Source organism: Canis lupus, chromosome 25 (assembly GCF_048164855.1).
Source record: "Canis lupus baileyi chromosome 25, mCanLup2.hap1, whole genome shotgun sequence".
NCBI lineage: Eukaryota > Metazoa > Chordata > Mammalia > Carnivora > Canidae > Canis > Canis lupus.
This window is the reverse complement of record NC_132862.1, coordinates 34,154,603-34,177,995: the sequence shown is the minus strand read 5'-3', so window position 1 is coordinate 34,177,995 and position 23,393 is coordinate 34,154,603. Positions and strand designations below refer to the sequence as shown.

The 23,393-nt window shown below is 41.6% G+C and overlaps 1 protein-coding gene across 8 annotated transcripts in view; it reads left to right on the top strand.

Annotated features, from left to right (window-relative positions):
• Positions 1-21,249, top strand: part of BORCS5 (BLOC-1 related complex subunit 5) — a 110,148-nt gene extending 88,899 nt beyond the window's left edge. For 5 of the 8 annotated variants that reach the window (XM_072798993.1, XM_072798992.1, XM_072798991.1 and 2 more), the window contains 2 exons: positions 13,564-13,659; positions 20,498-21,249. In XM_072798993.1, the coding sequence (XP_072655094.1) occupies positions 13,564-13,659; positions 20,498-20,728 (327 nt within the window). In that variant the 3' untranslated portion in view covers positions 20,729-21,249. Of the gene's footprint in view, positions 1-13,563; positions 13,660-16,877; positions 17,162-20,497 lie in introns of all 8 variants that reach the window. The other 3 variants (XM_072798998.1, XM_072798997.1, XR_012017702.1) reach the window with 2 other exon arrangements.
• Positions 21,250-23,393: the final 2,144 nt, after the last annotated feature.

Genomic DNA, 23,393 nt, shown 5'->3' with positions numbered 1-23,393 from the left:
GCAAGAGAGGGTGGGATTTAGAGCCCTGGAGCATTTGTTTTGAGAGAATGGTGAGAATTTGGACAATTTTATTAAAAGAGGATAATTGGCATGGATCAGCCACACCCAAGGAGCCCATGTATTCCCTCTGAAGAAGAGGGGAGGTCATTGGTTGAGAGTGACCGCTGGGTAGGAGTACAGTTGTGAGCACTGGGAATCATGGAGGGCTCAGCAAAGGGACAATAATGTGTACCTTATATTGTGGGCACTTCTTTTTTTTTTTTTTTTTTTTATGTGGGCACTTCTGCATAGTGGTTCTGCGTGCAGACTCCAGAGCCTCATTGCCTGGGTTCAAATACTGGCACTGCCTCTAACTAGCTGTGTGACCTTGAACAAGTAACTCAGTTCTTCTGAGCTGCAGTTTCTTCTGTTAAATGAAGTAAGAATAGTATCCACCTCAGAAAGTTTTGGAGAGGGTTGAATGAGTTACTTGCCATGAAGCATTTAGGACCGTGTCTGCCATATGGTAAACATTATAGTGTTGGCTCTTTTCATTGTTTTTAATATAAATAATGACTAAGGAGAAAAGCCTAACCCTAATGCCATGAATTGGCCTATATGTAATTTCTTGATACCAGCAGCAGCCTGAATATTGGCTTGTTTTAAGCTCTACTCTCAATAACCCAAGTATGATAAAGAACTAAGTAGTGGCAAGACACAATTTTTTACCCACTCTGGTATCTCTCAAGCCCTGCATTTCTTTCATGCCACGGATATGTGATATGTGTGATTTTTTGTAGTTAATTGTTTATTCTGCTTTGTGAATAATAAACCAGTGCCTGGGAACGTGGATCATGAGAAATATGAAACTGAATGGCAGTGAATGATTAGTCCTTGGCTTCTAGGCTGCGGATGTATCGCTCTTGTCATTTCAGTGTTTTTTCTGTGATATCTCATTATTTCTAGGTTCAAGTTGGCAGGCAGACACTTTCAGTTTTAGGTCATATCCAGCCATGGAAATATGGATTAACTGAAAATCGAAAGGAACATTCATCTTCCTAATGAGGGTGCCTTCCCCAGGGACAGGGTTTTTGGGAGGGGAGGGCAGGTGGCAAATACACAGTCCCAGGAAGTCATAGTTGAGACATTTGGAGCAGCTCTTGTCACTGACCTAGATCATGTTTCTGCCTCACTATAGTTGCTGTCAGTGAGTAAGTGTATTCCTAGATTGGAATACTTTCTTTCTTTTTTTTTTTTTTTCTTAAAAGATTTTTTTATTCATGAGAGACACACACAGAGAGAGAGAGAGAGAGGCAGAGACACAGGCAGAGGGAGAAGCAGACTCAATGCAGGGAGCCCGATGTAGGACTCGATCCCGGATCCCAGGATCACGACCTGAGCCAAAGGCAGACGCTCACCCACTGCGCCGCCCAGGTATCCCTGGAATACCCTCTTAAGTAAGATAAAACCACTAGATTTATTTTGTTCTAGTTATTGTGTGCTGGATCTAAGTCCTTGAGATTAAATTCGTACTATGATTCTGCTGGTCTGTGTTTTTCATTGTTGGATGTGTTGATAGCATGCTGTTTTAGCACAAACCAATATAAAGCATTCAGTGGAGATTCAGATGAATAGGTAAGAAAGTTTTAGTTCTGTGAAAGCCGTGGGATTACAAAGAGACGGTAAAGTTTTTCTGATTCAACCCTTTCATGACACAAATAAAGAAAACAAGGTCCCTGAGTTTCTTTGGGATTTACCCCAAATTTTTATTCTAGTTAAAATGATTAAGATATGGGGGTGCCTGGGTGGCTCAGTGAGTTAAATGTCTGCCTTTGCCGCAGGTCATGATCCCAGGGTCCTGGGATTGAGCCTTGTATTGCTTCTCCTTCTCCCGCTGCCACTTCCCCTGCTTGTGCTCTCTTGCTCTCTCTCAAATAAATAAATAAAATCTTTTTTTAAAAAATGAAATTATTAAAATATGATAGAAGATCGCCAGCCCTCTTTCCGACTTTACCATACTACTTATGTTCTACTTCTTTAGAATCTTTCATTTTTATTTTAGTTATTCCTTTTTCATGCAATAGACACTCAGCTGGTGTTTGAGGGAATGAGCTACCAGGCATGGGCTGGCACACAGAGCTGGGCAGGGATTTCTTTCGTTGACAGTACTAGAATGTTTAAGACCTAATTGGAGCCATTTTCCAAGTGTTTGACCTGACTTCCTGGACCATGCTTCCTCCCAGGGGGCTGTGGAAGATACTGGTCAAGGTTAAATGGATTGCTTACAGTGTTGCACAGAGAATCAGTGTCTGAAGTGGCATTAGCATTTATTGTGAGCTCCTTCAATTAAAAACTTGGTTCATGTGGACCATTGGCCAGGTGAGGCTGTTATTCTGTACAACCTTGAACTGAATCTCCTTTAAATTTCAGTCTTGTTAGATTCCTATTGCTGCTTTTTAAACCTACCCTCACACTGTTTTCTGTTTTTTTGACGTCAAATTATAAAATGGATTGGCAGTGTTTACTTAAAATTACAAATTTTGACAAGATCATTGTGATGTTAGGCTTCTGTTTGCTAACATACCAAGGGTATTTAAAAGAAATTTTTTTGTTTCCTTTCTGTTTTGCAAGTTTCTCTGTTGTAAATTTCAAGTTGAGACCTTAAAATATATTTATAGTTCTCCCCCATTCTTGTCCTTTGGGCAACCTTTCTTTTTGGTAAGAAATACAAATGGTCCCTTGGGTGGCAGGAAATGCAGATGGGGGATTGGGCTTATTCTGGTTTGTCTGGCTGTAAGGTATACCGTACAGTACTTCCTTGGGCCTGGCCCCACATTTCCTTTGCACCAGCACTGTCCTGCCAAAAGGCTGAAATCCTGGAAGAGGGCCCAATCTAGTTTATTACTTGCCTTTGGAAATGTGGGCTTGTATTTTTTGGCGAGGCAGGAGCAAAACCCAGTTATTTGACTGCTCGAAGATTTAACTCCATTCTAATTCTGGATACTGACATATGAGCATGTGTGAACAGCAGCCCTATTTCCCCCATAGTTTGCTTGCCCTAGAAATGCCCCTAGACACCTGGAGCTGCCAGATTTTCTAGTACTAGCCACATGTGCCAGGTACTAGAGCCCCTGTCCCTTTCCCTCCCGTAGGTCATTTCTAGTCTGTCAGAGTGGGCAATGGTAGAGGCCCCTTGTGCTACCCCTGGAATGCCAGAGTAATTGCAGTCTGTAAGCTAGAGAGTAAGCATCATTAAGGACATGTGGGGTGTAGAACTGGAAATAGAGCTGGGAAAAGCTATTGCCTGTCCTGTATCTCTTTTAGTGAAGAAAAACCAGGAATTTTATCAAATTTGAATGTTGCTCCAGTGCTTGGAACAATGCCTGGCACATAGTAGACATGTAATAAATGTTTGCTAGATAAAAGACTTAATATATTCTTCAATTATTTCAGTATCATGGTGCCTGAGAAACTTCTTTATTCTATTAAGGAAAATAAAGGTTTGAGAGTTGTTTTAGGTAGGGTAAGCTAGACTGCAGCTATAAATAGATGAAGAAATGTGTAATGGCTCAAATGCAACAGAAGCTTATTTCTTGCTCATGTTCAGGGTGGATGTTTCTGGATGTTAGTAGGTGAGTCTCCCCGCCTTGAGTTCAGGGATTTAGTCTCCTCCCATCTTGTGGCTCTGCCATACCCAACCAAAGACCACTTCTTGATGGCACCCACTTGGTAAAAGAGGAAAGGGAATGGAATAGCACAGATGGGAGATTCTGTGGACCAAACCCATAAGTGTCACCCATCATTGGCTGGAACTCAATCTCCTGGCTGCAGTTAACTCCAAAGGAGGCTGGGAAATATAGTCTATATGCATACCCAAGGCTGTATTACATCTTGAGCTACACTTTGAACACATGTGTCCTCTTTCAGCTGTTATTCCTAGATGGATCTGTAGCCCAAATTTGAGATGCAGAAGGGCAAATTTTCATGATAAATTTCACTTGATCTAAGTCCTGTCAATGAATACCAAGTGATACTATGAAAACGCTTAAGGTTTTCACATTAAGTGAAAAAAGCAGAATACAGCATTATGCAGTCAATATGACTTCAACTATGTTAAATATATTTAAAGAAAAAGATTCAAGGGAAACATGACAATTAGTTGTGGTTGCCCTTTAATGATGAGATGATTGGTGGTATTTGTTTTTAGCCTGCTTCATTCTATTTTCAACGTCTGACATATGTCTATCTTGAACATACATACTTTTTTCCCAACGTGGACTACCTCTGTTCTTTTTTTTCCCCTTCAAAATATATGAGTCTTATTAGGGTTCTGTCTCCCTGGCTGCAGAATTCTGACTCACTGAGATAAGAACATGCCTTTCAGGGATGCCTGAGTGGCTCAGCGGTTGAGCGCCTGCCTTCAGCCCGGGGCATGATCCTGGAGTCCCAGGATCAAGTTCCACATCCGGCTCCCTGCATGGAGCCTGCTTCTCTCTCTCTGCCTCGTGTCTTGCCTCTCTCTGTCTCTCATGAATAAATAAATAAAATCTTAAAAAAAAAAAAAAACCTGCCTTTCAGAAGTTTGTATGTGCCTTTACATGTCTACTTCATTTATGAACTCATTTAGCTCTGTGCCAGGCTCTGTTTTAGGTGTTGAGGATGTATCACTGAACAAAATAGAATTATTTCCTCATGTCTGGGGAAACAGACAATAAAGGTAAAAAAGTAAAACCTATAGCATGTAAGATAAGTACCAAGAATGAAAATATAAAGCAAGAAAAGGGATTTGAAATGTTAGTGGGATTGAAATTGTAGATTGTGTGGGCCAGGAAAACCTTTCAAGAAAAGAACTTTTAGGGGATCCCTGGGTGGCGCAGTGGTTTGGCGCCTGCCTTTGGCCCAGGGCGCGATCCTGGAGACCCGGGATCGAATCCCATGTCGGGCTCCCGGTGCATGGAGCCTGCTTCTCCCTCTGCCTGTGTCTCTGCCTCTCTCTCTCTCTCTCTCTGTGACTATCATAAATAAATAAATAAATAAATAAATAAATAAATAAATAAATAAATAAATAAATATTAAAAAAAGAACTTTTAAAATAAAGATCTGGCTAGTACTGAGTGAACTAGGAGACTGTTCCTCAAAATTCTGTCTATACCTAAAATTTATCAAGTTTTTTGACCAATGACAGATACACTGCCTAAGATTCTTGTCCTTATTAACAGTCTGCTCATTGTCATACTTATCTGGATGTTCTGAACTGGAGACTTACTTACTATCTCTGTTGTTAGTTGGGAGGACACTTGGAGATCCACATTTTTAAAATATTGCTAAGTCGTTCAGGTCTCAAGGATTCCCAAAAGATTTTCTAGGATGTGTTCCTAGAGCTTGAGGCAGCAGTTAACTTTTTTCTGCCCGTGTTGACAAACTATATTTTAAAGATTTATTTATTTTTGAGAGAGGGAGCACGAGCGCAAGCAGTGTTAGGGGCAGAGGGAGAGAGAGAGAGGCAGACTCCCTTCTGAGCACAGAACCAACATATGAGGCTCAGTCTTCCTCCTGACCCTGAGATCATGACCTGAGCTGAAATCAAGAATTGGATGCTTAACCGACTGAGCCACCCAGGCACCCCAACAGACTATATTTTAATATTGTAAGCCTTTAGATACCATCCTGGCATTACCCCACAGTTCATTCTGCACATGAGTGGAGAGCTTTCTACTTGTCTACAGTCATTTCAAACCATTACTAGGAACTGCTTACACAGAAAGTTAAGGGGGACAGCCCCCCTGCAGCCCAGAGCAAGTGGGATAATGAATGTGAAGGTACTCTGCAGGACTACAGGGAGCTGTGTAAATGAAAGGATTATTTTAGGGAGTAAAAGACAATTATCTCAGATGCAGCAGGACCAGGAGGAAGTGATGTGGCTGTGTATGAGTATTAGTAGCACAGAGCGTAGTTTTAAGAATGGCCTCACCCCACCCCTGAGGCCCCTCAGCCATGCTCTCTTCATCCTTGCTGAGACCCAGAGTCTCTCTGAGCACTCCCTCATCTGCCTTTCCATCGTGTAGTAGTCCCAGTCGTATCCTCCCACATCCACCATGTTCACGTTGCTCTCTGGTCTCCACTGCCACTCTGTGTGTCCTCCCATCTTCCCTCCTGGGGGATCCAGCAATCCTGTCGGTCTATGCCAACAGCCTGTGCAGGAAGCATTCCTGGTTTCCTGGGGAGAAGAGATCCCTGCCTCACTTCTCCCCCATGCTCAGGAGGTGTTTGCTGGGTGAATGTGTGTATTGGTCTGAGTTGTCACCCCAGCCTTCTGCATGGGTAACGCTGGGGGCCTCCTATGGGTCCCACGAGGTCATCCAGCATAGTGCTTGGGAGCGTGCACACTGGCATCAGCTGAGATACACCAAATTATTATATCTTAGTATTCTTGCATTCTTTCTTCACATGCAGAGTAGAGAATTTTGATGGTAAAATATTTACCTCCATACCACCTCTAAGATCTGTTTTCTACTCTGAATCAGAAGAGGGATTGTGTTGTCAGTTGGGGTACATAAATGGAAGTATAGGGCACATGACCCAGTTTGACATTGTTTTAGTCACTGTAGCTCAGCTTTTAAATATTCAATGTGTCATTTAGGTCCATACAAGACTTACTTTTATTTCCCTTTAGTCCTGGAAGAGGAGTCCAGTTTAGTGACGTGGCTCCCAGATTTTCTTCACCATCCACCTGCTCCATCTACCAGCACAGCTTCTCCAGATTCTCTCTCAACATAGTAGTAATAGTAATAATAATAAAGCTGTCACTTTTTACATGTTGACCGTGTGCCAGGTGTGGAATAGGTATTTTACATGCACTGTCATCTACATTGGACAGAAAAAGAAACTGACACTCAAAGACCTGAAAGTTAAACCATTCAGGGTTACCCAGTTGTGAAATGATAGAGCTGGGACTCCCAGATCTAAGACCCATGTTTTTTCTGCTGTTCTTTCTTTCTCTTCCATTCTTTATCCCAATGCTTTTACTTCCCACCTCCTCTTGTTTGTGTGCAGTGCTCACATGCTTTCCCTGACACAGCGTTCCTTTACAATATTCCCTTCATAATTTCATGCTATACTTTGTATTTCAAAAGCAATCCTGACAGGATGCAGCCACACTTAAAAAAAAAAATCACCCTGAAGATCCCACATTTACACATTTAAAATGCCAACTCTGCCTTCATTGACGCTAACTTTCCACACTCTCCGCTGATCACTTTTTTGAGAAGAGAGCCTTTTACCAGTATCTTGCGGGACTGGTAATAGAGTGGACAGGGAGAGGAGCAGGTGGGGAAGCCAAAGAGGAGACCTATGCTTGAGGGGTTTGAGGCTCCCCCCACTCTCCCTCTAGGACTGACTGCAGCAGCTCTATCTAGAGAGGAAGCAGAACAGAGACTTCTCAAGGCAGATGGTGTCTGCTCTGAGCTACTATCTTGTTTAATGTAAAGGGAAGACTCTCCCAAGGGGAGGGAGAACTGGGATTTCTGCCCCAAACTTTTCTTTTTACCCTGATCATTTTCTTTCTTTGCTCCCTTTCAGAGACTCACTAGCCCTTTTCTGAGGGATATGGAGGGAGGAAGTCATGGCCCAACTTTCATTTATTTAGCATTGGGAACTGCTTAAAGGTCTTGAGAGTTTTCTCCTATCTTCCCTCCCAGACCTAATACAGAGGGTAGGAAGGTGGTCAGGGAAGTTGGGCAAGTCATAAAATGAGTATTGGAACAAAGTGATGCAATTCAAATTCCTGAGATCCTGGTATGTCTTAATTCTCTTGGAGACCCAAATAAAATGTGCTGCTTTTAGGAGACGTTTAGATACATTGTTTGAAAAAAGGAAACAGGGTCACTTCAAAATGTCCATTATGTGGTAATCAATGCCATTCAGCCTGTGTTGTAATTAATGAAAACATTGGTGACAGTCTGCCCATTGTTTGTTCCTTTCGCAACAGGAAATGGCAGACTAATAAGGACCCGGGGAAGGTTTACGTAATTCCAGAAGGAAGTAGAAAATGTGCACAATTTTGACTGATAACCTCCTAATTGCAGACATAAGCCCACCTGAGCAGGTTCCTATTCCTAATGGAGTAGAGATGTTTGATTTGACTTTGACATCCATTAACAACAGATTTTTTTTTTTTTTTTTGGACAGAAATGGGACTTGAAAAACTTTAGGTAATAGTTTTTACACAGTTTAACTCACTTGACAAGGTAGAACTAACTGTGGAAAAAGAAATGTCACTGGCCAACTTTCGTTCCTGAGATGGTTGGCAGTGACCGGGAGATGTGGAACCTGGCCCTGGCCCTGGCCATACCAGCCAAGTGGGCTCGCGCAAAGCTGGTTGAGCTCTCTGGAGTAGTCTTTGTCTGTAAAGGACCCTTTCAGCTAGCTCCAGCATTCTGTGTTAAAGCCCCTTGGTGATGTCAAGGATTATGAAATGCTTGTACAAGGGACATGTCACTGTCCAAAGTGTGCAAACAGACTTTGCCAGTGAAAATGTCATTTCAGTTTATCTGCTGACAAATTTATTCCCTCTGGTCTCCTCTCAGTTTTTGTTTTGTAGATATCCAGGCTATATCTGGCAATTTGTTATTTTGGTTATTAAAAAAAAATAAATCTTGGTAGTTAAAGTAGAAACAAAAGTGTGTTCTTTCACACCACTTGAAAGCTATCCACGATTACTATTTCAGTTCATCCATTAAGGATTTCAAAAAAAATATTGAAGACATTGTTCAGCATGGTATGTATTTAACTGAAATGAATTGATATTCAAATTAATTAGCTCTGTGGAAAAGATAGGGGAAGATTAGGTGGAGAAGCATGGGTTTGAATTCTGGCTTCACTGCTAGTACTGGCTCTGTGACCCTAGGCACATTTTGTGATCTCTGTGTCTCCAGTTCCACATCTCTAGTAAGAGAGTAACATTTTCCCTATAGGACTTTTATGAGGAACAAAGATGTGTGTGTGGTACATAGAACAATGCCTAACATTTAATAGATACTCAAGGGATAATAGTTGGAATAGTAGTTTATTTTTTCAAATAAAACGTTATTTTATTACATTAATTAAAACAACTGGGAATAACTGAATATTTGGCCTACCTAATCATCCTAATATGCACATATATTACAGAAAGTCCCACTAGCATGGATTTCAGGTTTTGGTTTTGATAGATCATGTAGATTGAGATTTGCCAGAGAGGAACTTCCATTCTTGTTTGATTTACAGACCAAAGGTATGATATGAGATAAATGGCAAATGTGTACTTTTATAAGCTGTTGCAAACTGTTGTCTTTGGAAACAGGATTACTTCAAAGTGTCCAATTTGTGGTAATTGGTGTCATTTAGCCCATGGTATAATTAATGAAAACATCTTTCCATTGTGTGTCCATTATGCAAGAGAGAGGCATCCTAGAGAAGATTGCCTCAGGGAGGTCTCAAATCCTCTGTGGGAATGATGATCTGGAGGAGGGTGAGAAACTCAAGAAAATACGGAGTAGACCCAGAAAAGTTTTTGTCGCAGCCTAGCACACACTAACTTTCATAATCTGTGAATCCCCAGTGGAGATCAAGCAGTAAAGATGCGGTAGGGATATAGAAGATAGAGGCTTGGTCAGAACATGCCAAACTGGTGGCAAGGGGCACTCAACTCTCTGAAGTGGAGACTACTAAACATATGAGGCAAAGACAAATTCAGATGATAACTGATGTGTGAAAGCTAGAGCAACTAACCCTAAGAACCAGGTTCTGAGAGTAGATGAAAGATCTTAAGAAGAAGGTGCCTCTGCTGTTGAAGGAATGCAAGCTGGTGCAGCCACTCTGAAAAACAGTATGGAGGTTCCTCAAGAAGTTAAAAATAGAATTATGCTATGATATAGCAATTGCACTACTAGGTTATTTACCAAAGAATATAAAAATTCTAATTCAGAGGGATCCATGCACCCCTATGTTTATAGGAGCATTATCAATAATAGGCATTAAATTATGGAAAGAACCCAAGTGTCCATCACCTGATGAATGGGTAAAGAATATGTGGTGTGTGTATGTATATATAATGGAATATTACTGAGCCATAAAAAAGAAATCTTGCCACTTGTGACAACATTTAGATGGAGCTAGAGTATTAAGCTAAGTGAAATAAGTCAGAGAAAGACTAATACCATATGATTTCATTCACATGTGGAATTAAAAAAAAAAACAAAAAACAAAATAAATGAGTTGGGAGTGGGGAGAGAAAGGCAAACCAAGAAACAGACTCTTAACTCTAGAGAACAAACTGATGGTTACCAGAGGGGGCATGGGAGGAGGATGAACTAATCGGATGATGGGAGTTAAGGAGTGCACTTGTCCAGATGAGCACCAGGTGTTGTATGTAAGTGCTGATCACTATATTGTATACCTGAAACTAATACAACACTGTATGTTAACTTATTTAAATAAAAACTTGAATTTAAATTTTATTTAAATGTTTAAAAAGAAGAAGGTGCCTCCAGTCAGGAGCAAGATTAAGAATGCGACCATTAAGGGGTCAGTTTAAGAACAAGCAAGGAAGGTTCTGGGAGTTTGCTGAGAACTTGATTTAAAGGTACCTCTCACCCTTTTATAGTGATATCGTTCAGTGGTTTTTAGTATACTCACAAAGTTGTTCATCTAACACCCTGTAATTTCAGAATATTCCCATCACCCTAAAAAGAAACCCCATATAAGTTAGCAGTCACCCCCAAACCTCTATTTCCTGGCAACTGCTAATCTACTTTCTGTCTTTCTGGATTGCATGTTCTAGGCATTTCATTTACATGGAATCATATAACATGTGGCCTTTTGTGTGTAGCTTCTTTCACTTAGCATGATGTTTTCAAGGCTCATTGCATTTGTAGCTCAGATCAGTATTGTGTGCCCTTTTTATGGCTCAATAATATTCCATTGTAGGGATATACATTTTGTTTATCCATGCATCCATTAATGGACATTTGGGGTGTTTGTGCTTTTTATCTATCATGAGTAATATTGCCATGAACATTTGTGTGCAAGTTTTTGCATGAACCTATGTTTTTGTTCTCTTGGGCATATACCTAGGAGTAAAATTGCTGAATTAAATGGCACTTCCAGGGGATCCCCAGGTGGCTCAGTGGTTTGGAGCCTGCCTTCGGCCCAGGATGTGATCCTGGAGTCCCGGGATCAAATCCCACATCAGGCTCCCTGCATGGAGCCTGCTTCTCCCTCTGCCTGTGTCTCTGCCTCTCTCTATGTGTGTCTCTCATGAATAAATAAATAAAATCTTAAAAAAGAGAAAAAAATAAATGGTACTTCTAAATTTAACTTTTTGGGAAACTGCCAAACTGTTTTTGAAGCACTATACCATTTTCTGTGACCACTAGCAGTGCACGAGGATTTTCGTTTCTCCACGTCCTCACTACTGTCTGCCATTTTATTTTAGCCATCCTAGTAAGTGTAAATAGTATCTCCTTATGGTTTTGATTTCCAGTTCCCTGATGACTAATGATGGGGAACATCTTTTCATGTACTTATTGTCCATTTGTATATCTTCTTTGGAGAAACGAATTTGCAACAGCAGATTTTGCCCTAGGGACAGTACTAATTTATACAGCTATGAGAATGCTCTCCAATGAGAGGAATTGGTAGTTCTGACTTTTAGAATATGGAAGAGGGTGAAGCTTTATGTAAAACACTGAAGCATTTCCGAAGACGGATGTCTGTCCAAAGGAAGAACAAAGCTGGGGCTGGATTTGGAATGTGGGAAGAGACCAAGACGGCCCTTAGCCCTGTGTGGCCTCTGCTTCCCACCCCCATGTTCTGTAATTGACCTCCTTGGGAAACAGAAACTTAAATGTAGAATAAGTTCTAAAAGAAAGCGAACTATTTATTGAGACCAAATAAAAATTGACATTGAGACTTACGTTAACTGAGAGACATTATCACATTAAAAGCTAAACAGTACTTTTAAAGGGTGGGAAAGATGCGTGACTTTTTTTTTAAATATAGTTTTAATTGAGTTCTTAAGCAGTCTCTTTTAACATTTTTTAAAAAACTTAAGTCACTAAGAGATAGGAAAAGCAAGAGTCTATTGATCATATAAACTTGAGTTTTGTTAACTGTGGTACACAATTTCCCCATTCATTTTTCTTTTGACCTGTGAATAAGTAAACTACTTTTGACCATCTTGTACATATCTACAATTAAGATTTTAGAATTTAGAAGATGTACCGTATCTTTGTGAAGCTCTTACTGTATTATACATCAAACTTAAAACTATAGGCCTTTGTAGTATGTGCCACTACTTTGAAAAGATTATCATTACTTTGAAAAGGAAATTACATCAAGCATTTAGATATCTTACATAGGATGACCCACCTTGTGCCAACCCAGCATCAAAGCTTATTTTATCAGAAAAAATTTTTTTAAAGATTTCATTTTTAAGCATTCTCTATACCCATTGTGAGGCTTGAACCTACAACCCAAGATCAAGAGTTGCACAGTCTACCAACTGAGCCAGCCAAGAGCACCCCTATCTTATGTAACAAAATTTTTTTGAAGGAATGGACTCCTGTTGGAGAAGATACTATTTATTAAAGCTCTTCTGCTTGCTTTCAAAATATTTTTTGAAAAAATATATATGCATGCATATATACCTATATATTTTTATCATTTTATTTTATCACAGACATTGGTAGGAGTTACTCATTCTCATGGCTGAACATATAAATCAAAAACACATGGAAAGACTTGTAGGTGAATAATGATTTTAGTTATTATGTGGTGTGAAATGTTTGTGTCAGGAAACTACGAGATGAGTAATGTGGCTCCGTTGTAAGATTTTTCAGTAGCAGAAGTTTAAAACAAAAAACATGTCAGCAAAAAACACAATGGTAAATTGTCATCTGAGTGATTGTGTAAGCCTTGGAGATAGTTAATGTAATAGAGATGAGACATAACAATAAGCTCTCCCGCCTTTACAACAAAGATACATTGTGTCAATTTGAATGCCTCAAAATGTCATTTTTTCCCCTGCACTTTACTGAATTTCTTACCTTGTTTTTCCATTCGTCATGTCAAAGGAGTTTTAAGACCTAGTTTCTATTTCAGTTCACATATATGTTATAATTTATGGCGCTCTGTTTTTCTAGGGGCTATTATAGGCCTTCTGTACATGTTATCTCGTTACTCCTCACATCAGCCTTCTGAAATTGGTACTGTCATTATGCCTAATTTAAGGGTGAAGAAGCTGAGGCTCGAAAGAGGGTAAGTGACTGGTTCAAATTCACAAAGGTAGGGGTGGCTGACTGGCTTAGTAAGTAGAGCCTGTGACCCTTGCTCCTCGGGGTCATGAATTCAGGCCCCACATTGAGCATGGAGGTTACTTTAAAAAAAAAAAAAAAAAGGGAAGGTAATCAGTCCTATGCAGAACCAAAATTTTAACCCAGTTCTGACACCACTGCCTTCCTCTGCAAGGTATATATAGCTGATTGTAAATCTAGAACGATTACCCAGCCTCATGTTAATTTTTTGTTTGTTGTATTGCTTCCATAGAAGCCTGCTCCTCTCAGAGTGACTCTCACTTTGAGCTTAGGAATGCCTTCAGATGTCTACACATCATTTGGAGGGTCTGAACAGTTCACACCTGAGGTAAAAGCTCTGGCTAAACCTTTGGGAAGTGAACTATTGAGAATTTAAGCTGATGGGTCTCAAAGTAATGGAGTCCTTTTCTGCCATTCCAGCTCATTCAAGATGGGAGTTTCCATGAAATAAGTCTCCCCGAGGTTCAGTGTGCAACATCATAATAGCCACTTCTCATTTGGCAGCAGTAACTATCTAAAGACAAGGGATGAAGATTTAGGTTAATATGGTTATGAGCTAGAAGCCTCCAGAGTGATTTGAGAACTGTAGAATTATTTTCCTACCACACTAAGTCAGAGCTTCAGGAAGGGAGTTCTATTGAGACAACTGTTTACTTAACACCTAGCTACTCTTTTTTTTCTTTCCTTTTTTTTTTCCTTAAGATTTTAAGTAATCTCTGGACTCAGTGTGGGACTTGAACTCATAACCCTGAGATTAAGAGTCACATGCTTGACCAACTGAGTCAGCTAGGTGCCTTTTTTTTCTCCTGATCTGTAGTCCAGTTTACTTAATAGTGCCCATAGGTGCAATCTTCAGAAAAGTTTTACTCGTACGCTCTTTGAATTCTTTGTCCCAAGAGGGTCAGATTCCATTTCCAGATGATCTCCTGGAGGGTTCTTCACCAGCTCCCTCTCCCCCTACCTTTCTTTTTAATAAACTCAGTTGATGTTCAACTGATCAGTTGGAGGCTTACTTTCCTGGACTTAATTCTCCTTTTAAAGATCTTAAAAGCTGATTTCTTTTACTTAGAAATTCAGTTAGTGCTTTAGTGAGACAAAAGCCCCTGAGCAATACTCTTCAAAGGATCCCAAATTTGGATTTTTTTTTTCAAAGATTTATTTATTTTTTGTTTGAGAGAGGGAGAGTATGTACATGAGCAGGGGGAGGGGCAGAGGGAGAAAGACTCCCTGCTGAATGTAGAGCCCAATGCTGGGCTCAACACTGGGCTCGATCTCATGACCCTGAGATCATTACCTGAGCCAAAATCACTAGTCGGACACTCAAATGACTGAGCCATCCAAGTGTCCCTGGAGTTTTTCCTCAATACTGGGTTGTAAGAGTTCTTTACATATTCTAGATATGTCTATTATCAGATATATATATTATAAATATTTTCTTGTAGTCTCTGGCTTGTGTTTTTACTTAGTGATGTCTTTCTAAAAATTTTTCTTAAATTTTGATGAAGATCAATTTAACCCCTTTTTTCTTTTATGATTATATGTTCTCTGGACCTATCCAAGAAATCTTTGCCTACCCCAAGATAGCAAAGGTTTTTCTCCTGTTTTCTTTTTAGAAGTTTTATAGTTTTAGCTATTATGTTTAGGTCTGTGATCCATTTCATGTTAATTTTTGTATATGAGGTAAAGCGTAGGGGTCCAGATTTATTTTTTTTCCCCATATGGATATCTAGTTCTTCTAACACAAATTATTGAAAAACTTTATTTTCCCCACTGAACTGCCTTGGAAATATTGTAAAAAAAAATCAAGTAACTATATTATGCTTAGATCTATTTCTGTACTCTCTGTTCAGTTTCATTGATCTATAGGTCTGTTTCTATGCTAATATCACACTGTTCTGATTATTATGCTTTATACTGTCTTGAAATCAAGTACTACAAGTCTTCAAACTTTGGGGTTTTTTTGTTTGTTTTATTTTGTGTTGTTTCCCAAAATTCTTTTGGTCATTTTGTGTACTTGGGATCAGCTTATCAAATTCCTGGAAAAAATTCCTTCTAGGGATCCCTGGGTGGCGCAGCGGTTTGGCGCCTGCCTTTGGCCCAGGGCGCGATCCTGGAGACCTGGGATCGAATCCCACATCGGGCTCCTGGTGCATGGAGCCTGCTTCTCCCTCTGCCTGTGTCTCTGCCTCTCTCTCTCTCTGTGACTATCATAAATAAATAAAAAATTAAAAAAAAAATTCCTTCTAGAATTTTGATTCAGGTTGCAGTTGACTCTAAAGATCAATTTGGCAAGAATGACATCTTAATAATATTGAATCTTGCATTCCACGAACATGGTATACTTACCCATTTTTTGAGATTACCTTTAATTTTTCACAGAAGAGTTTTGTATTATCAGTGTACACGTCTTATGGATATTTTGTTGAATTTTTCCCTAAGTAATTGTTGGATGCAATTGTAAGTAGTATTCTTAAATTTTATTGTCCAGTTGTTTGTTGCAAGTATATAGAAATACAATTGATTTTTGTATATTAGCCATGTATCTTGAAACATTACAGATAAACTCATTTGTTAGTTTTATTAGTTTTTGGTGATTTTTCTAAGTACACTGTCCTGTCATCTACAGATGAAGACCCTTTTATGTATTCCTCTCTAGTTCCTGTGCCTTTTATTGATTTATTGCACTAAGATTTCTAGGATAGTGTTTTTTTTTTATTTTATTCTTATTTTTATTTATTTATGATAGTCACAGAGAGAGAGAGAGAGAGAGAGAGGCAGAGACACAGGCAGAGGGAGAAGCAGGCTCCATGCACCGGGAGCCCGATGTGGGATTCGATCCTGGGTCTCCAGGATCACGCCCTGGGCCAAAGGCAGGCGCCAAACCGCTGCGCCACCCAGGGATCCCTAGGATAGTGTTGAGTAGAAGTGATGAGAGTGGAAAACCTTGCCTTGTTCCTTATTAGAGAAGTATCTTTTACTACTGTGATGTTAGCTGTAGGTTTTTCATAAGTGCCCTTTATCAGGTTGAGGAAGTTTCCTTCTGTTCCAAGTTTTCAAAATTTTTCATAATTGAATTTGTCAAATGTTTTTCTGCATCTACTGAGATGATTACATAACTTCTAACCCTTACTCTGTTGAAATGGCAAATTATTTTTTTTCAGATGCTGAAAAAGCTTGCATCCTCACTTGGTTATGCTGTATTTTCCTTTTTATATATTACTGGGTTTGATTTGCTAATATTTTAGATCTGTTTTTTTGGCAGTGGACTGCCCAGATGGGCAAATAGGCTATACTGTCCAATTAAGGTATTTCAAACAAGTTTGAGCACATTCTATAGATAACTAATATCTTAATAAAGCCTACAGTTACACCCACAAATAATTTCACCTTCTTTTTCGCTTGTCCTTTGAGATGTACCAACATCAGAGACAGTATATGCCTGTGTAGAGTAACATTTGGGGTCATTCATTTCTCTCAGTATTCAGCTAATGTAATGCCAAAATTACAGCGGCATATACAGAATGGAAATTTCTTCTTCTCTCCCAGGCATGGTACTACTCTCATCCACAGAAGTCCTCAAAGACCTAGACTACTTCTAGCTCACTTCTCTACCAGCCCTAGGATGTGACCTTACTTATTCCTGTGGTCTAAGAGGGCTGTGTCTGCATTCCAGCAGGATCAGAGAGAGGGAAGGGATGAAGAAGGAGCAGAGAGTGTGTGCCAGCTGAGTCTTCAGGAAGATACCCAGAAGCTGCCATGAGAGACTTCCACATATGTGTACCACTGACTAGAACCGAGTCATGTGGTCAGAGCAAGGCGTGGGTTTTGAGGCAAGAGTTGTGGAAAATAAACAGTCATTTTCTATTGGAAAAAATCTAATAGTTTTTTCACTTAAATGGTTCTCTGAAAGTCCCTGAAACAAAGCTCTTTGCAACATTTCCCTTTCTGGGCCTGAGTTTTCTGGAATTGCAAAGCTATGTAAAGACAGTGGAAAACAAAAGTCATGTCAACATACACAATAAGCTGTGTGGAGTTCAAATAGTGTGGTTCTCAATATCTATGCCCTCAGGACCTTGCATATGATATGGCACATAGTAGCACTTAATATCTGTCTGTTGACTATATTATATGTTTCCTTATTAGAATCTTTGTGCCAAAAATAGAACCAGTAAAGGTGAATAAGGATATATTCCAGATTGTCAAAATGGTAGATTCAGAATTGCATTAGATACTGACTTACTGCCTTAAAGTCTGTTCAGATGTGCTGGAGTAAGTCTACACACATGGCTTCACACGAAGGCATATGGGTACACACAAAGGTAGGCTTTAGGGATCAGCAGCAGTGTTGCCTCAAGAAAGAAAGAAGGGCTCTGGGGTACCTGAGTGGCTCAGTGGTTGAGCATCTGCCTTTGGCTCAGGTTGTGATCCCGGGGTCCTGGGATCGAGTTCTGCTTCTCCCTCTGCCTATGTCTCTGCCTGTCTCTCTGTGCGTCTCATGAATAAAATAAATGAAATCTTAAAAAAAAAAAAAAGTAGGGGGGGGGGGGAGTAAAGGGCAGGGACATGAGAAAGAGGCATCACCAGTTTTATTACACTCTCCCAGCTAAAGTCTTACTTGCACCAATGTGACGCTTTCCTTGCAGCAGTCAGAAAGGAGGAGGAAGGATTTGAAAGACATTAATGTTTCCATCACATGATTCAATGTTCTTTGATGTCATGCCATGCATCAAGTAATATCTCATGCCCAACTATTGGTACACTCTCTTGCTTAGGGAATACTGATGAAAGGAAGATGCTTGACTGAGGAGGTCTGGGTTCAGGTTTTGGTTCTGTCACTGTGAGACCTAGCAGGTCACTCTGCTTCAGGTTTCCTCTTCTGTGGTTTTTTTCCTCCATGGACTGTCATGGAATTGACTCTTGAGAGACATACTTAGCTGTCAGTGTGTATGAACAGCATGCTTGAATTATGTGTGGCCACCTAGGCACTAAACATGACATGGCTTTGGACAAAAGCTCTGAATACATCAAACATGGGCCCCAGTCGGATGTGGAAATCTGTGGGCAGGTGTAGGTCATTTGAACAAATGCCACTGTCTGATCTATTATAAATCAGGGGGGTGGGGTGGGGTGGGCAGAAGTGGTTGATTGCCGAGGGCCTAAGACATAATAAGTTAGAGTCTTGGAGGCCATTTCAGATAAACTTCACAGGTGTTTGTCTAGTCTAGTAGAGTTGGGTGTGGGGAGAACGAGGACGCCCCCACCAAGTGAGATGTGGTGACTCAAGATGGTTCCAAATGCTGGAGCAGGCAGTCAATGAGTTCTGCTGGTTCTTAGGAGGAGCTCCCACGTCATCCACTGTCTTTTGGAAGGTGAAGTGTTTCTAGGTGCTGGATTGAATTACCATCCTGAAAAGGCCCGGTGGTTGACTCTTAGGAACGCTATAATCTACTGGCCCACTGCCTTCAAAGTGCTGAACAGGGCTGCAGAGAACCATCTGAAGGTAGAAATTGTTTCCATGGTATTGGGAGGTGGTTGTTTCCCTCCCTCCCACATCTCCCGCTTGCTGTTTTTTTTTGTCCCCTGAGCATTTCAAAACAAGTGAGGAAAGAACCAACATAGAAAAAAAACACATTGAGTTCTTCTAACACCTCCCTTACCATTCACCTCTCCACGGCACCCTCCCCTCCCCCCGCCAACAAACACAGTATAAAAATAGAACTGGTTATTTTTTTCTTGGGACTGGCTTTGGCTTCCTCGTGTTGGTTTGGTTTGGTTCTGTTTTGTTTTGTTTTGTTTTTTAGAGAAAGGGGAGGGGCAGAGCGAGAGGAGGAGAGAGAATCTCTAGCAGGCTCCACACCCAGCACAGAGCCCAACTCAGGGCTCAATCTCATGACCCTGCGATCATGATCTGAGCCAAAGCCAAGACTGGATGCTTAACTGACTGAGCCACCCAGGCACCCCATGGTTTGGTTTTCCTCACACCATTTCTGTAGGCTCTGGTAACGTGCATCAGGTGCCAGCCCTTTGCATGAGGCTGGGGGTGGGCAAGGGACGTGTCCTGGAGTAGGCAAGAACAAGGGGCTGAAGTAGCATCTGAACTAAGTTTCAGGGTAGAAATTGGGAGTCTTAGCAGCTTGTGGCTTCCCTACAAGGAGGGGGGTGGGGGTAAAAGCACCTGACAGGCTGGAGGTACCCTCCCCCTATTTTTTTTTTTTCCTCCCCCTATTTTTATCCAGGTGACAGCTTCCAAAGAATTTCACCAGGGGAAGGAAATAGTGACAAAACGGGAGTGCAGAGCCTAAGTTTGTTTAACCGGGGGAGAGAGTGCCCCATAGCACCGTCTCTGTGAGAGTTTGCCTCACAGCAGTATGGTCCACCATATGGATGTGAGCCTTGGTTGTCAGAGAAAGCCACCCTGTCCCCTGCAGTTCTCCCCCAGTGGCTGCCACCCCGCGGCCGTTCAAGGAAGAGAGGAAAGGATGACACATGTTGTGGAACACCTCGGAGCCATGCCAGCTCCTGCACTGGATGTGTTGTCTCATTCCATCCTCACAGCAGCCCTATAGTTTGGGAATCCATTCCCTATTTGTTTGCTTTTTAAGGTTTTATATTATTTATTTGAGAGCGTACACACAAGCAGGGAGGAGCAGCAGCCAGAGGGAGAGGGTGAAGCAGACTCCCCGCTGAGCAGGGAGCCCAATGTGGGACTTGATCCCAGGACCCCGAGATCGTGACCTGAGCCAAAGGCAGACACTTAACCAACTGAGCCCCCAGATTTGTGGTTTTTGCACACGTGGACCCTGAGACAGAAAGGATAAGTATTATCAACTCAAGTGGCAGAGCCACATTTCAAACCCTGGTCACATTTCCAAGCCCAGGATTCTTTATGTAGGGAGAGAACAATCTGAGGGTCTCAGCAAGGTATAAGTGGCTCACATGCCCAAAACAGAGCCAGAAATAGCCATGTCTCAGGCCCCCTCCAACGATGATCGTGGGGCAGCAGTTGATAACGCTGTGCTCATGAGGGTCTTTTTTGAATCCACCAGCACTTCCTGTAAGCGGGCAGCTTCCACTTGGCCTATGGGGCTCATGCTGCACACCTGTCCTCTTGAGAGGACTTGGTTCAACCAGGTTTAATGTGTTTCCCTTCTCTTCTCCCTCTACAGATGGATTTGTCTGTAGAAACTCTCTTTAGCTTCATGCAAGAGCGCCAGAAACGATACGCCAAATATGCGGAGCAGATCCAGAAAGTCAACGAGATGTCCGCCATCCTCCGCCGCATCCAGATGGGCATTGACCAGACGGTGCCCCTGATGGAGCGGCTCAACAGCATGCTGCCCGAGGGGGAGAGGCTGGAGCCCTTTAGCATGAAGCCAGACCGAGAGCTCAAGCTGTAAGCGCCGCCTCTCCTGTCCGGCCAGGCGGCTGTTCTGTGGGGACAGAGCCCCGCACCACCAGTACCCTGAGGACGTTGGGAACCAAAGTCACGGGAAGTGACTGGATCTTGAAGCTGGTGGGAGGCTTTGGTGCTCCCTGAAGGGAGGTGAAACAGTCCAGCTGGCCTGAAAATCTGATGCTGCCCTACCTGCCCCTTTCCTTGACGCATCCTTCCCTTTGCAAAACGAACCAAACTAGAACCAAACTAATTCTCGGTGCTAACCGAAATTGGAGCACTTGAATTGTTAGCAATTTGTTACAGAACTCCATGTCAGGAATTTTTATTTTGTTTAGACTTTTTTTTTTTTTTTTTTTTTTTTTAACTGAGAATGAATTGTCAAGTCTAGCTTGCGGAGTAAAAATATGGAGAGAAGGGGAGAAATATTTTAAGAAGCTCTGTGTCCTCAATGCCTTCGTGAAATCCTACTCAGTAGGCTTTCCGGGGTATGAATTGTAAACATAAAGAACTAATTTAATCCAAGTGTCGGTGTTGTTACTGTTCCTACCCTGTTGACGTCACACCAGGTCTTTATCTGGGGCACCCTGTTCCTGCCGAGGCAGAACACTGGTGTTTTTGTTGTGTGCTGGGTTATGGTGTCCCTCGTGTGTCATCAGTGGAGACTGAGGACTTCCTTTGAACACCCTCACCAGGCTCATCTCCCACCGCTAACTGGTTCCTTTAATGCAGATGTGGTTAAGTTTCTTTTTATTACATCAGCACTGGCAAGACTCCCAATTCCCCTAACAGAGGTTTTTTTTTTTTGTTTTTTTTTTAAGGTTCACTTTTTTTTTAAAAGATTTTATTTATTTATTCATGAGAGACACACATAGGCAGAGACACAGGCAGAGGGAGAAGCAGGCTCCATGCAGGGAGCCTGACGTGGGACTCGATCCTGGGTCTCCAGGACCACGCCCTGGACTGCCCCCCTAACAAGGTTTTAATCCACATTTGTTTCACTTGCCTGGTGAACCTGTGACATGGTCAGCTTTGGAAACGTCTGCAGTGGGCATTTCCTGAGCCCACTCGATGTGTCTGACATTGTGCCCCGAATACAGACCCTTCTTTTCTGAAGAGTAAAAAACTTACAAGCTACTAAATTTCTGTGGGAGTTTAGGAAAGGAAGCCACCTGAGAAACCACAAGAGTACTTAGTGCAGGCCTTGGCCATCCTAACTGTCCTCACAGAAGGAGAGGCTGAAGACACGAAGAAAGAAAAGGTAGGAAGAGATGGAGATGGGCAGATTGGGGGCATGGGGAAGCCTCTGGGGCCAGGATATCCTGCCAGGACTCACCCCGCTCCCTTTATTAAATCCTGCAAACTTCAGAAGGTGTTTTCTAGATGTTGAAGAGAGCCTTTGGGATATTGATAACATAAAATTGATCCTGCTTACTTTAGCCTACCTCCAATAAATTTGATCCTAATCTCAGATTTTAATCAGATATTATTTTGTAAGATTCATAGAACCCAGAATAAAATGTAGGTCATAAAATAACTGGATGATAGAAGAAACAATTCTAAGCTAAATGGAAAAAAAAAAATTCTGACAGGGGAAAAAAAACAACTTCCAAGATTTTTTTTTTTTTTTTTCAAAAAAACAACCAAGAAAATACCAGGATTGTTCATCTCTCCGAGCTGGAAAGACAAGATGGCACCAGAGCCAAGGCAAGAGACCAAGGTGGCATCCACCTCTTTCAGAGGGTGACCTTCAGATCTCGTTTCCACCTTTCTGTCCCCATTAGGAAGCGGAGCCAGGGGGTGCCCAGCCTGAGGATATAAAGTGGCCCGACTCGGAAGCCATGAGCTGGGGAGTGAGGGACCAAACCAATACCGTCAACCTTGGTTGGGCCACACTGGTGAAAGAAGTTTGTGTTTATAATGGCTTTTGATGGTCAGGATTTTACAGGGTCTTAAACCATTTCTAGAGCGATTTATTAGAACGTACAAATCAAGAAAAAATGTTTTGTTTCTTAGAAACCTATGGATAGCTAAGGTGATTGTAGGAAATGCCACAGAGGGGAGGGTGGCAGCCTTTATTGAGTACTGTGCCTTCCCTCTGCTGACAAGCAGCACCACATCGTTTCCATATGATTGAGGAGCCAGTTCTGAAATATATTCTCATCCACTAAGCTTTTTCACTGCCGTTTCATGCAGTTCATTTTTCCATAATGGTTTAATTTCATAATACATTTTATTTTTTTTAAGATCTTATTTATTCATGAGAGACAGAAAAAGAGAGAGGCCAAGACACAGGCAGAGGGAGAAGCAGGCTCCCTGTGGGGAGCTGACGTGGGACTTGATCCCAGGACCCTGGGATCATGCCCTGAGCGGAAGGCAGACGCTCAGCTGCTGAGCCACCCAGGCGCCCCTCATAATACATTTTAATATTGGATGTAGTAGACTAGGTGCCACCTGTGCTCATTCGTTTTTTCCTTTTTTTTTTTTAAATTTCAAACCGGCAGAAATTGTGTTATGAAAGAAGAATATTTCTATTCCCGTTGCCAAGACTGACAGGAAGTGGCTTTTTTAAGCTGTCACCATCGCCATCGTGGTCTCTGAGTTCCTGGAGTTTGCAGGTCCCAGCTCTTAACACGGCCGCGCTTGCAGCTTTCAGAGAACGAAGGCGT